This window comes from Charadrius vociferus, unplaced genomic scaffold (assembly GCF_000708025.1).
Source record: "Charadrius vociferus isolate BGI_N301 unplaced genomic scaffold, ASM70802v2 scaffold58, whole genome shotgun sequence".
NCBI lineage: Eukaryota > Metazoa > Chordata > Aves > Charadriiformes > Charadriidae > Charadrius > Charadrius vociferus.
In genome coordinates, this window is record NW_009649711.1 from 106258 (window position 1) to 121504 (window position 15247).

At 42.5% G+C, this 15247-nt stretch overlaps 1 protein-coding gene across 1 annotated transcript in view; it reads right to left on the reverse strand.

The window, feature by feature from the left end:
• UVRAG (UV radiation resistance associated) overlaps window positions 1-15247 on the reverse strand; it is a 113324-nt gene that overhangs the window by 6268 nt on the left and 91809 nt on the right. The window contains exons 14-15 of the mRNA XM_009890700.1: window positions 8188-8277; window positions 3144-3268 (exon numbers count right to left, since the gene is read on the reverse strand). Of these exons, the coding sequence (XP_009889002.1) occupies window positions 3144-3268; window positions 8188-8277 (215 nt within the window). The remainder of the gene's footprint in view (window positions 1-3143; window positions 3269-8187; window positions 8278-15247) is intronic.

The window sequence follows — 15247 nt, forward strand, 5'->3', positions numbered from 1 at the left end:
ATCTAAGGCATTTAGATAAAAATAAATATGCATGAAGGACTTTGGAGATCAGCCACAGAAGAGTTCATTGCCCGGGCTCCTTCCACAGCCACTGGAGAGAAGGGTGGGCAACACCCTATTGAGGGCCATTTATGACCAGTGGGAAAGTCACCCTTTTAGGATGCCTCCTCTTGACCACAGGGGCAACCTAGGCAACTAGTTTAGGTTGAATGACGAGTGTCTAGAAAACAAACACCAGAAGATGAATAGCACTCTCTATACTTTTAAGTGGAATGATGGTCATAGTCTTGCAGGCAAGCAAAATAAAACCGAAACGGCTCTAGAGACAGTGGGTTAAGCACTTAAGTCAACGGGCCTTTTCCTGTTCCATCACCTCCCTTCCCTCCAGGTGAGAATGAGAAGGCAGATTGAGGTCTTGGTTCAAAAGTAACATTTACAGAGAGCCACAGAGCTCAGAAATATACATTGCTATTAATCTTCACGAAAACAAGCAGCTGACTGAGGGTCGCTATTCCATTTGTGTTTTCCTCAAGGAAAAGGCTGTACTGTTACGAGAACTCCCAGCACCCCATCAAGGCAAAGTCCAGAGAAAGAGATGCCTTATCAGCTTCTCAGCTCACGGAATTAATAAAATATATTTGAAAAAAAAAAAAAAAAAAAAAAAAAAAGCAAGTCACATTAGATAACTAACATCCAATTGCCCAGAAACTTTAGAGACTGTAAGGTGTCGTCACCAGTGAAGCCAGTCTGGTTTGCAGGAGCACAGCCCCTTTACTCGAAGCTACAACCTTGACCTGAATGACCGGGGTTGAGCTGGTTCAGCTTCCAGCCCCGATTACTCGGTCATTCTTCTGAGACAGCAAACAGATGTGGACACCTGTCCAAAAAGAACAGCTTGCGACTCGTGGAGTATAGAAAATGATTTGATGAACTGTCATCAGGGCTTAATGACTTTAAGTCATCAAGTTGGATCAGACTGGAACTGGTTACCTATAGGAGTACGTATAGTTCCGACCAGGAAGCAGGATTTCTAAATTAAAAGAGAAAAAAAAAAGGAAGAGAAACCTCAGATTTATTGGACAATATAGATAAGAATTACATCACCACCAATCTTAACGTTTCAATTGCATCCAAATCTCAAAAGCCAATCCATAATAGTCTAACTTCAGCTGTAAGTTTTACTGGCAGCAAAATTACAAAGTAGCTGTTTTCTCCCCCAAATATTAGTTTTCACTTGTTATAATTACTCCATTTGGGCATTCTTACAGACCTGAGGCACAAGACACAGATCCCGTGCCGTAAACAGGCAAGATAAAGCGATTGAAGTCACGCACAAAGCTTTCTAAAGTTATTTTCTTAGTGAACCGATTCTGGTTGTAATCCGTTTGCAGTTTTGATAAAAAGGAAAAGTTTCTTCAGTCAGATTCGCTTGTGCTTATTTAATCTGTCTGCGAGGGGCTCAGGGAAACCGTAAAGCAGTATGAGAGACAGAATACAATTCACAGGCTCAAATATGTATCTTTTCCTCCCCACAAAATGTTTCCTCTGAGGAACATTACTGGATCACAGCTGGTCAAAATACTAAATCTTGATTGTCTGGCCAAAAGCCAAAATCCACAGCTACAGCTCTTTGGTATGAGAATACTTTAAAAAAAAAAAAAAAAAAACTTAAACACCATTTGATCTTTTTTTTTTTGTTGCAAACTATGACCTCATGGCAGTAAGAACGCTAAATGAAGGTGTTTAAGTTGGTTTATAGCCATCTGAAATGTTTGAAGCTCCAAGCGCAGCTCTGAGCCAATATCATGTCAACTGCGCTAAAAAGCAATAATAGTTTCTCACCTTCTTCGAGATTACTGGTTAAATAACGTACAATAGAGACAGGGCTGCAAAGGGAGGCTGCCAATATGAAATTAAGGTGAAATTGCGTCTTTTGGCAGCTAAGAAATTCTGACACACGCTTTTAAATAAAAAAAAAAAATTAAAAAAAAAAGAAATCTTCATAAATGAAGCTACCAGAATTTTCTTAACTCAAACATTAAGTTTTAGGCTCCTCTTGAATCTAGCAGTATATGAATCAAGACATACCTTCAAACCACAAATCTAAGCCTTTGATTATTTTTTGGTATTTTGGGGTATTTTTGGGTAAAGCTTTTACACGGAGGCTTAAAGTATTTTGGGGGAAAGCTTTTACACGGAGGCTTAAAAGGACATCTCCCTGACTACAGACAAGACATTCAAAAGGAGTATCTTATATTTGCCAGCATTAGATAAGCCTATTGTCTAATCTATTCACTTGGAAAAAAACAATCCCCTTCTCACTGGCCTGCTCAAGTTTGCAGTGTGCTTTTTACTGGCCATGAATAACCACAAATACTATCCCTCAAAAGTTACACCCAGTAAATAAAATTAAGCTGAAGAATAGGAGGGAAAATGAAAGAGTCTCTTGATTTAATGCAACCGTGAGCTAAAGAGGCTGGTTTGTGAAAGATAAATCGGAACACGCGAAAAGGAATGAAATGCTGTTCAAAACGTACAGACTACATGTAAATAAAGACTTGTTCTCTCTCAAAAGCTGGAATAAATTGCACACTCAACAAGAAAAGAATTTTAAAAGGAAAAACTGCATAGGGCCTTTTGCACCAGCAAAAGCTAATCTTAAAAATAAGCCGCTTTTCTGGAAGCCAGTGAGACTCCAGAACTAAAAAAAAAAAAAAAAAAAAATTGGAAACACAGAATTATTCTCAAAAGGAAACAGAAGAGATTTGGGGGACCATAACGGAGACAATCTAAATCCACAACAACTTCGGCTCATCATCTCTCACCTTAAGAGTCACCACCCAGATTTGATAGCAGAAAAATAAGTTTTTGCAGTTCCGTAAGCTCCGTAACAGCACGTGCGGAAAACAACCGACCTCTCTTGATTTCATCTACATACAGTACAAATAATATTGTGCAGTAAGGGCAAAGGGGGAAGGAAAAGTAAACACAGCAAAATATAGGTGCCAGGAGAGATAGGAAGAGGGAAGCAGAGCTTGTAGACCTGCGAGCTCACTGCAATAAATCACACGTGTTGGGATGTGAAAACACGTATTAATCATTTAAGTGTCACGCCTGAGAAACCAAACCCCCGCAAATCTCACCAGGTAGAGGGATCCAGCAGCAACGCAATTAAACCTTGATGCAAGAGGCACTGGGCTCCACAGACCTTCAAGGGGACCATGGGCTGCCCCAGAGGTCCCGGCAGAAGAAGGGAGTTCACAAAAGCCTGAAGCGGAGACTTTAAAGACAAATTTGCTCTGATAGAAGCATGAAATAGGTGGGCTCTTCTACAAAAGCTGTGGGGGCTTTTTCACAGAATCACAGAATGGTCAGGGTTGGAAGGGACCTCTGGAAATCATCTCCCCCAGCCCCCTGCCAGAGCAGGGGCACCTCCAGCAGTGGCACAGGACGGCGTCCAGGCGGGTTTGGAATGGCTCCAGAGGGGGAGACCACCACCTCTCTGGGCAGCCTGTGCCACTGCTCTGCCGCCCTCACAGGAGAGAAATCCCTCCTCAGGTTAAGATGGAACTTCCCATGGTCAATTTGTGCCCATTCCCTCTTGTCCTGTCACTGGGCACCACTGAACAAAGACTGTTCCAATCCCCCTGGCACCCTTCCTTGAAGGATTTATCAGCATTGATAAGATCCCCCCTCAGTCTTCTCTTCTCCAGACTAAAAAGCCCCAAGTCCCTCAGCCTTTCCTCATCAGAAAGATGCTCCAGTCCCCTCATCATCTTTGTAGCCCTTTGCTGGACCCTCTCCAGCAGTTCTCTGTCCTTCTTGACCCGGGGAGCGCCAAACTGGACACAGGGCTCCAGATGTGGCCTCGCTGGGGCAGAGTAGAGGGGGAGGATGACCTCCCTCACCCTGCTGGCCACACTCTTCTTGATGCCCCCCAGGATGCCATTGACCTTCTTGGCCACCGGGGCACATTTTTCTTTGTTTGTTCTGAATCTGAAGGGGTAAAAAAAAAACTATTTCGTACTCAACTCTAAACCGACACTTGTCAGAGAAAGAGGTTAAGCCTGAAATAACTACATATTTCGGTTACCCTGAATGTCTGGGGGCTTCAATTCCATTCCAGACTGCAGAGAAATACAGGTGTCTCTAGTTAAAAGCAAAAATGAGGAGGGTGCATGGCCCAGGAGTTAAAACTAGTCCTGTTCAAAGAGAAACTAAGTACAGTATTGCTTTTTACCAGCATGATGATTATTTGACAGACCTCAATTTCAGCAAAACCCAACTACAAGTGCTAAGAAAGGAAACTGAAGAGCAGGAACAACAAAACCAAACCAACCAGTCAGCGCAAGTCAACCTGTAGATAAGAAAACCCCATCGCTGCCTCACATGTTCCGGCTCTTATCCCACAAATGAAGGATGACCTGGAAATGTATGGTTTGTGGCAGACTCACCTATAGTACGCTGAAACCAAAAAATGCCATCAAATCTTCATTTTAGCAGCTGGTGGCTTTTCTGCTTGCTTAAATATATGTAATCAGAGATTATCCACGAGACAGCGGGCTCTGTCTGTGCTCAACTGCAATGCCCGATTATGAAAGTCTAGCCAGTTATCCCCTTGAGCGAGACTCCCTGTTAAGGCTCATTTCCATTTATATTATTAGGAAGTACTAAGAAGCATTGTTTAGAATCATTAGCCTTAAAAAAAAAAAAAAAGAAAGTTAAAAATGAACAACTATTCATACAAGTTTTGGAGGTGAGAAGGAAATGAGGCATAGACATTCATGGGGGAGGGAAGGAGGGAACACGATACTCCCGGAGAACTATGCTTAATATTCCTACATGTTTTGAAATATTACCCAGCCAAAAAAAAAAAAAAAAAAAAGTGTTTTGTCTTGCTAATGACTGTGTATCACCTACAGGAAAAATAAACCACCCTGGTTGCGTGATGGCAAAACATCTAAGGCGTAACTAAAGCTTCCATTATCAGTTCTTCAAAGCCAGCACATACCAGAAGAGAAGGAAGATACTTACACCTTGAAAATGATTCCCATTTAACAGAGTCATCCCACCTCTGCTTATTCAAGACTGAAGGACACAACCATGACCTGTACCCCTCCCTCTCTACTGACGAGTACGCACAAGCACTGCAGAAGTCACTGTTTAGGTATTTCGGCACTTCATTTTCAGATTTGCTTAGGGGACCACACGTCATCTTAGGATTTTTCCATCAGTGACGGATACCACGTGAAAACTCATGGCAATACTTTCCCGAGGAAAAAAGCTTTTCTTTATGCATCCCGTTAGGGGCTAAGAACAGCAGGGAGAATCTTTTTCAGCTGTGCCTGAAATTACCGACAGAATAAAACTGCACAAGGGACCAAACCTCCTTTTCTCAGGGCCCGTTTACTCCCACTGTTCTGTTGGCTGAGTGGAATTTCCATCAGGCAACGCTTTTTACGGTATTGCTCAAAGATGATGCTTTTTCTACTCCCGTATTCGTTTTCCTTTGCCAAGACCCTCCTCCCAAAATAAGCGATTTGGACAGTAGCAAAGAGTTCACATGGATCAGCATTTCTGTGCAAGGAATGAAAGATAACAAAGGCAAAGAGCGACACCGAAATAAGGGCTGGGAAGAGCTGCCGCATGACAACGTCCCATAGGATTTTCATCAGTCACCACTGAAGCAGAATTATTGTCCCAAAGGTCTGATATATTGAGCTGTGCTACACCAAGGCACTACCCCCTCTTTGCAGCCTGATGTTTTAATTTTCAAAGGGAGCAATAACAGACAGCTTGCTTTTGTTTTTGGATAAAAGGATGTGTGACCACATAGTGTTTTTACAATTAATGTGGTGCTCTTCCCATGTGCTGCATGTCGCAGGAAAAAAATAAAAAAAAGAAGAAACTTTTAGAGCTTAGCAACATTTTAGGATCCTACTAAAATACAGCAGGAAGAACACTGTTGGAGGTGTAAAATCCTTTAAAAGTTGCAGAAACGGGTACATAAGAGAAGGCTGTACACCAACAGTTTGCCCGCTGTTTTTCAACCCAGAGCTATTTATCACAGGGCAACTTTTCCGCATTCATTTCAGACAAATATTTCCATCGCTACAGAACTCCACCTTCTGCTATGCCGCCTCTATACCTGTCGCGCAGAGCATGGCAAGAGACCGCTCTGCGTTAGGCTAATAGAGGCTCTGCTTTGTCATGTCAGGAATTTGGATATAACACAAATATCACTAGAAAGCTTTAACTCCACTGCTAAAGAAGGACCAGCGCCACATCATTTCACATCAGATTTAAATACTAGTCCAAGCCTGGTTTTGAGTCTCCCCCTAAAAGCCCCAAAATATTAAGGTTTGGCTATTAGTGCTTTGTAGTTCAGTATCTTACTAGGAGTAACTAGTTTTCATTTGGAAGACTGGAAGCATTCTTTCACCTCAATTTAGTGTATGTGCCAGAATAAATTATTTCTCAGATCAACTGAAGCAGCGAGGACGTCCATATCCATCACCAGAACATCTGGCAACAAAACCTGGTGGGGTTACCTCAAGCTCGATAGTATTTTCAATACTTTGGAGTATTCAGAGGATCTGCATGGGGTCAGGTATGACACAGGGAGCACGCAAGACCTGTGCAACTTCGGAGCAGGGAGTAATTAACCTAGGGATCCTAAACTGGCAACTGTGTGGGATTCAGGCACCCAAAGAACGAAGATAAGAATGCAGGACAAAATCATAGAATGGTTTCGGTTGGAAGGGACCTTAAAGACCATCCCATACCAACCCCCCTGCCATGGGCAGGGACACCTCCCACCAGCCCATGTTGCTCCAAGCCCCGTCCAACCTGGCCTTGAACACCTCCAGGGATGGGGCAGACACAGCTTCTCGGGGCAACCTGCGCGAGGGGCTCACCACCCGCACAAGGAAAATTACTTCCCGGTATCTAAACTAAATCTCCCCTCTTCCAGTTTGAAGCCATTCCCCCTCATCCTATCACGACATGCCCTTGTAAAAAGTCCCTCCCCAGCTCTCCTGGAGCCCCTTTAGGCCCAGCCCTCCCAGCAGCTCCAGGGCCTCCTCTGGCCCCGCTCCACCAGGTCCATGTCTCTCCTGTGCTGAGGCCCCCGAGCTGGAGGCAGCACTGCAGGGGGGTCTCCCCAGAGCAGAGCGCAGCAGAGGGGCACAATCCCCCCTCGCCCTGCTGGCCACGCTGCCGGGGATGCAGCCCGGGATACGGTTGGCTTTCTGGGCTGCGAGCGCAAATAATTGCTTACAGTAAGAGGCTGCAAAAGTGCACTCAATTCAAAGACCATAAATTAAAAAAATGAGAATACACCTGCAGAATACATTTAACACCTGCAGAAATACACTTGCTAGGGAATTGCGCCTTCCGCATTTGCTAAAGTTTATCTTGGTGGGACAAGGAGAATTGGTCAAACCTCGTGCTCAAACAACTGCTGCAAGAGAAGCCTATGCTATCTTTATCTTACAGAAACTGGTCTGCTTTGCTTTTCTACACAGACAGTGGAGAGGGAGTACGGATCCTCCAGAGCAAACCAGAGCAGAAGCACTCAAGATTTCCCAGGAAGATTACTATAACCTCCAGCTACTAATTAATGCAGCTTCCCATTTAGCAACAACACTCAACACACAACTGCTATTTTCGTCACCTGCAATTATACTCGAGACAAATTGTGCTGATTATAACTCACACATTCTCATGCAGATCACCAGAATTACACATTTAAAGCAAACGGGACGTCAGGTACTGACCAGGCTGAGACCTGTTCTTCTGGGGTTGTTACGTCTTTCTACCCTCCTGGACTATCAAAATACAGAAGGTCCATCTGCTACCAAGCCTTAGATAGTGTCTTAAAAGAATGATTAATTCACCTCCTTTTAGGGAAGAACATGGCTTTTCAGACAGTCTTCCCCCGCCCTCCTCACTCCTGCAAGCAGCGTTGTGGCCCCATCACGTGGATATTCCAAAAGCAGAAGAAAACAGTAGAATATCGTGGACATCTTACATGGCCTGTATTTTGAGGAAGCCACAATTTTCCCCAAGCATGTTTAACCCTTGTGAAGAGGAGCTGCTCGTTTGCGAGAAATCCTTACATCTAATTTTTTTTTGTAGCATCCACTTTCTTTTTAATTACAAAAAAAAAAAAAATCAAATACTTACCATAACCATTAGCCCAAGCTCCATGAAGTTCTTCAGGTTAGGAAGAGTTTGCCTTAGATCTGGAGTACTCAGCCCATGTTGATATCTAAGCTACAAGAACAGAAAAACAAGAAAATTAGCGCCACTTTCCAAATATCAGATTCCAATGGATATAACATTCTGGTCAGTTAATTTACTAGGTTATCAAAGAAACTGTAGGATAATCAAGCAGTTCTAAGCGATCTATTCCCCTTAAGGAAATGTTCCATTTAATACTCATAACCTCGCATTAGCAAAACCCACCCAAGAACAGGGACAAAAATAATCAGTCAATCTGACCGTTAAACGCTATTACACTTTTTCCATTTCCCATCTGGAACAGGAGAGCAGCCTCACAGCTTAATAAAAACACATCTATTAAGTGAAAAGACCAAATTTCAACAGTGTTCTCTATTCACTGGTTCAAAATATTTATTTGTGTGCAAGTATCATCTGCCATGCTGAGTGTACCAATGCACGCTGGAATCAGTAGTGGAATTGTTACAGTAATAGCAACTAGTGAAAATACACACTGTCACACAAGTGATGTAAATCTGTGTTCCTTATACAGTTTACATCAGCATTTAAACCACTGTGATTATTCTCATAATTAAACCCAGCATTCAAATAAAAAGCCATGTTGCTAAGAGAAAGGCTTCAAACTCTGACTGACTTCAACCCAAATATTAACTCGTATGCGGGTGCAAACATACATGAAAAGATTCAATACACTGACTCCATGCAAACCACACCTTGCATTTACCCTCAGATCACAGAATGGTTTGGGTTGGAAGGGACCTTAAAGATCCCCTAGTCCCAAGCCCCTGCCATAGGCAGGGACACCTCCCACCACACCAGGTTGCTCCAAGCCCCGTCCAACCTGGCCTTGAACACCTCCAGGGATGGGGCAGCCACAGCTTCTCCGGGCAACCTGTGCTCACCGCCCTCACAGGCAACAACTTCTTCCTCATATCTCATCTCAATCTCCCCTCTTTCATTGGCCTTCTCTTCTCCAGGCTGAACCCCCCCAACTCTCCCAGCCTGTCCTCCCAGCAGAGGGGCTCCAGCCCTCCCAGCATCTCCGGGGCCTCCTCTGGCCCCGCTCCACCAGGTCCATGTCTCTCCTGTGCTGAGGCCCCCGAGCTGGAGGCAGCACTGCAGGGGGGTCTCCCCAGAGCAGAGCGCAGCAGAGGGGCACAATCCCCCCTCGCCCTGCTGGCCACGCTGCTGGGGATGCAGCCAGGATGCCGGGGGCTCGCTGGGCTGTGACTGCTCATTGCCGGCTCATGTTGAGCTTCTCATCCACCAACACCCCCAGGTCCTTCTCCTCAGGGCTGCTCTCCATCCATTCTCTGCCCAGCCTGGTTTGTGCTTGGGATTGCCCTGGCCCATGTGCAGGACCCTGCACTTGGCTTTGTTGAAATTCATGAGGTTTGCACAGAACCACCTCTCCAGCCTGTCCAGGTCCCTCTGGGTGGCATCCCTCTCCCCCAGCACGTTGACAGCTTCACACAGCTTGGAAGATCACCAAACCAACTACACATGACATAACTGCCACTGCTGGTAATTATAAACTACTTATTTAAGAAGTCCCCAAAGTAAAAATACCTCTGAAGAAAACAGCACGTGGAAGGGAGAAAGTCCATCTGTCTTTCAAGTTTGAATCTCAAAACTTCATGGAAACTTTGCAGGGAAGTTTATCCCTCGTGTGGTTAAAATAAGGCAAGGGGGAGGAGAGGAGACGGGCAGGGTAATAAATCCCTAAATTCCAATATCTTTAAGAATATCGTAATGAAGCAGTATCAACTTAAATGTGCAGTTCTCAGATGTTAACACCCTGTAGAAGTCACAGCTGATCTCCAGTATACACATACAGCAACGACACAAATTTGATACCGATAGAACTACTTGCTGAAATGTGGACCAATCCCACTCAAAGTTAAATTTGGTTGGGTTTTGAGGTTGTTTGTTTGTTTTGGGGGTTTGTTTTTGTTTTGTTTGTGTGTGGTTTGTGGGTTTTTTTTTTTTTTTTTTTTAGAATTACACACCTGTTTCCATAATTCATGACAGCAAGGTTTAGGCAAGCATCCTCTAAGTTTGAAAGATTTCTGAGTTCTCCCAAACAACGGGCCAATCGGTTTTTCACAGCAAAAGACTCTCGAAATTGGGAATGATTTCTATGCTCGTCTGAGTTTTAGAAAGAAAAATTGCTTTGGAAGAAAGTCATCCTCAGTACCGCACTATACAACAGGAGACCATTTGTTACACAGTTTATTATTTCCATATGGACACAGTCAAGTCATATGGTGGGCTTGGATTCATATTTTCTGCTACAATGACAGAACCTGGATTAAGAAAACCATACAATATAAATTACTAAACGATCACCACATTCTCCTGATGGGATTACAGTGGATTTGGTTAACCAAAGAACTAGCCTGGGGCAAAAGAAATAAAAAAAAGAGGGGGGAAAAAAATGAAAAACATTACATTTGTTCCTCCTACTACAATCAAGTGTTCATAGAATACCCCTTTTTATAGTCATCCTTAAATTCTAAGGTTTCAGAGCATGAAAAGAATTGGATTAAGGGATCTCTCTATTTCCAATAGCCAAGATCAGAGGAACGCACCCGAGACTCTCGTACCAAAACATGAGCAAAAATACTGTTTCTGCTAAAACAGATTTTCCTAATGCCAACAGTAGAGATGCACAATAAGTAAAGTTAGGATGTAAGTTTCATGAAACCTCTAGAAAGAAAATATGATTTAACTTTATAAACTGCATTGTATTTTGGTTTTGTAATAGTAAGAACAAAGCAATATTGCTTAATGCGTCTGTATCAATACAAGCTGAACGTGATGTATTTGAAACATACCTACAAGTAATTCCAGAAAGTGCTGAAAAGCTTATCTTTCTAGTGACAGAAAAATAATAATAATAATAAAAATAGTAATAATAATAATCATCATCATCAGTTGAAGCATCGGAGCCAGTTCCCAGGTTTTACTCTGGTTCCAAAATTCCCTCCCCATGAACGCAACAAGGTTAACTCCTGCTGCACAGTGGGCTGCAGTAGATTCACATATCCCCCAAAAGAAATCTCTCTACTTCTACTGAATGATAGAACCCATTACATGTGCAGCACACAGCAAATGGAAGCACAGAGGGAGGAAAAAAAATGAGATTTCACTTTTACTTAAGAGAGCAGAACTCGTCTTCCTCCTACTCTCACCCTCTGCATCATTAGTAAGGACTGTTTTTTTTCCCCCCCAACTGCAAAGTATTTCTCATACATCTTTCCGTAAGTTTAATGTTTTTTAACAGCCAACACCATGCATACAGGAATAGTTACTCCCCCTCACCCACTAAATAGTAAGACACTGACCAACAGTAATAACCATCACCTGTGACCTGTTACAGGAGGATTCATAACATCAAAATTAATTTTAAAGAGAGAAAGACGTTGGGAGAGGACAGCTGCTTCGCTCATGAGAGTTAAAAGGAATTTAAAGACAGAGCTTAGCATTACAGCAGACGTAAAGAGAAGAGGCAAAGAGGAGTGCGATGAAACATGACATCTGGGTAGGAAAACAAAAGGAGAGAGAGGTGATCGCGCTGTCTCGATTCTAAGAAACTGAGTTCACATTTCAATTGCTGCTATTAAACATCACCCATCTCCACCTGCCCCACACTAAGTTTCCAACGGAACCGAGGACCATCCGCAAAAGCAGCATTTTATTTCAAGATTCAATTGTTCCTTCAGGATATTACAGAGCCGGCCACCCAAAGAAAACGTGCCTGTTTTAATTTGAGTGAACAAGTGTCCAAGATTTGTGTTCACATTTATGACCGTGTATTCTCCATGGGACTGTGAGTACATCCTTAATGATGTTGAAGTAATAAAATATTAATTGCCACTTCCTCACCAATATTTAGCTCCTATATACAGCTTTGTTTTCCCCAAATGCTGTGTGAAATGCTGCTTGATTGAACAAAACCACATAGTAAACATGAATTGGAAAACAAATAAGCTAAAGGCATCAGACACTTTAGCCAGGAGTCCAACTCTGTTCTCATACCAGTCACTACCAAACACCTACTCCACAGAAACAAGATGTAGCAGATGAGATGCGTATTTTATGAAAAGTTCAAGACAGAATAACTCAAGGGATATTTAAGGGTTAAAAAAAATTAAAATAATTCTCACTTTGTTATTTCTTTCGATTACACATTTATTCCTTTTGCTCATCTCAAAAAGTGGAAGCTTCGACATTTTATTGTACTTTGTCACTTTGGCTTTCACATTAACCGGTATCATTCCAAGTTATTCAATTAGAGATGTAAAGAAGTGGCTATAAAATGGTAACCGGAAAAAAAACCAAACCCACGTTCATGATCCTACAGGGTTTTAGAAAATACTCATCCAATTTGATTACTTTCTCAGAAAACTTGTATCCCCTGACCTCTGACACTACAAATCCAGTGTGATAAACTTAAGTATTTCAGCATTACAAAATGACTTTGAAAAGAGGACAGACAGTATTTATAACTGTCAGTAGGTAACTGCCTCGACTGCTTTTGTAAAATCTGAGGGTTTTTTTGTTTGTCCGAAGACAATTTCAGGGAACACTGGTACAGAAGAATCTGAAGAAAGAGGAGATTGAATTGATATTAAGGCCAACTCTACCCCTACAGAAGACCAGCCCATCACACTAGTGGGTATTTTGTATTATACAAACTTTATTCCAACACCACAGGAAACCATAAATGTTGAAATAAGGTGCATTTAAAACAATAATTCTCAGAGTGAAAGGTAAGACTTATTAAAAAGCTAATATAGATTTGAGGAATAAGAGGTTTAAACACTTAATTTCCATCAGGAAATTAAGGACTAGGACAATTGTCCCATCTAAAACAACAGCATTAGCTGTAGGTGAGGCATGACAAAAAAATTAAAGTTAACTCGTAACAAGTTGAGCATAATTGGTTTAGACTCTTTAGGAAGAGGGAAAAAATTAAAAATATTCATTTGCTCCAGTTTCTACCTGCGTTTTCTTCCGTGCAACAGCTTCAGCTTCTACTGGGAGGAAGTCTTCTGTCCTGAGCAGTGAATCGGCTCCACCCTGAGCATCTCTAAACCACTCCTGCCATCCAAGCACCATCCAACCAATTTATTTTGTCAACTAGACTGTTATACTTAATTAAAATCACGTCAGACAACATAAAAGATTACCACCTTCCACGATAAAACAAATCACGACAAGCGTAGCTCCCTCATTTGTTAACTAATCAAAACACAAACCTGCAAAGGTCCAGTTACTCTTGCATAAAGTCCATAAGATAAGAAGTATGAGAAGTATTAAAGTTTTTTTCAAATAAGTTGGCTTAAAAAGAAACCATTTAGCTATTTTTCCATTTCTGGGTAATATCAGATTGCACCCAAGATCAAAATTAAGGCTTTTGTCACTAAGGGGCTGCCTCTTAACAAACATAACGATATCCTGCATTTATGTGCAAAGAATAGCCCATTTCCTATACTAATACCTGTAACAGTATTTAATGACTAATGGTATACAACTATATACGTTTAATTCCAGCCAGAAACCACAGAGTACCTCGACTGGAATATCCTTTTTTTGAGAGCACAGAACGACTTCAATTCTGCCCTCATCTGTTCATCGTTTACCATATCGTTTCCCCAGCCGCATCCATGTTGTTCTAAGACATGTGGAAGCAGTCTCGCAGCTCAGACTATGTTAATAAAGTTCAAAATACCAACCACTCCGGTACACGTTCTGCATAATACTTGAGTCTACGCTGAAACCTCCCACATTTTTTACGCTTCTCTTAGTCTCTACCGCAGGCAACTGGTCCTTGATGCTGTAGCACCATCTGTACCCATACAAGAGGTGGACCCAACCCACTGCTACACCATATGAGCTCACATTAAGGCAGTCAAGAGCAATTTTGACTTATTTTCAATGAAACAAGGAGGTTTTCTTGACAGCATCAAGCATTCAGGAGGACATCTGCTCCACAAATGTGAAAACCCACAAACAAAAATAGAAGCAAAAGTGTTCGTTCAATCAAGCGCACAGCGTTGGTTGGCAGCCAAGCATTTACATAAGGTTTTCAGAGGATGTCAAATGCCGGGACAGAAATGTAAAATGCAAGTTTTAATAAAATGACATCGTTAATTGTTTTACAAGATCCTGGATGACTTTTCAGAGTATGAAGGAGCACTGGCGGGGATTCAGATGACTAAGCACCGCAATAATGAAAACAGAAAGTGTTGTTATAATGCCTGTTGCTATATAAACAACCTTGGGGGATCACTGAAATAATGCCTGCTGCTATATAAACACTTGTGTGTGTTTATACCTTTTGGGGGAAATTATAAAATTTTAGATTATTTGCAGTCTTAACATGTTGCTCTCCTTTGTTTTATTAAATCTAGGTAGCACTTCTAGCTATGTGAGTTTACCAAAAAAACCCTTAAGCTGCAACATTAGCGAAACACACTCCAGTATCAATTAGCTCTTTAGGTAGCGTATCTCAAACCTAAACATTTAAAAATGCATTTTTATTTTTTTTGTATTTAAAAGACTGTCCAGTTGTGTTCAATATATTCATCAATGACCTGGATGAAGGGATACAGCGTACCATCAGCAAGTTCGCTGACGACACGAAACTGGGAGGAATGGCTGACACGCCAGAAGGCTGTGCTGCCTTACAGCGAGACCTGGACAGGCTGGAGAGTTGGGCAGAGAGAAACCTTACGAAGTTCAACAAGGGTAAGTGTAGGGTGCTGCATCTGGGGAGGAATAACCCCATGCACCAGTACAGGTTGGGGGCTGACCTCCTGGAAAGCAGCTCTGTGGAAAGTCCTGGCGGACAACAGGATGACCATGAGCCAGCAACGTGCCCCGGTGGCCAAGGCAGCTAATGGCATCCTGGGGGGCATCAAGAAGAATGCAGCCAGCAGGTTGAGGGAGGTCATCCTCCCCCTCTACTCTGCCCTGGGGAGGCCACATCTGGAGC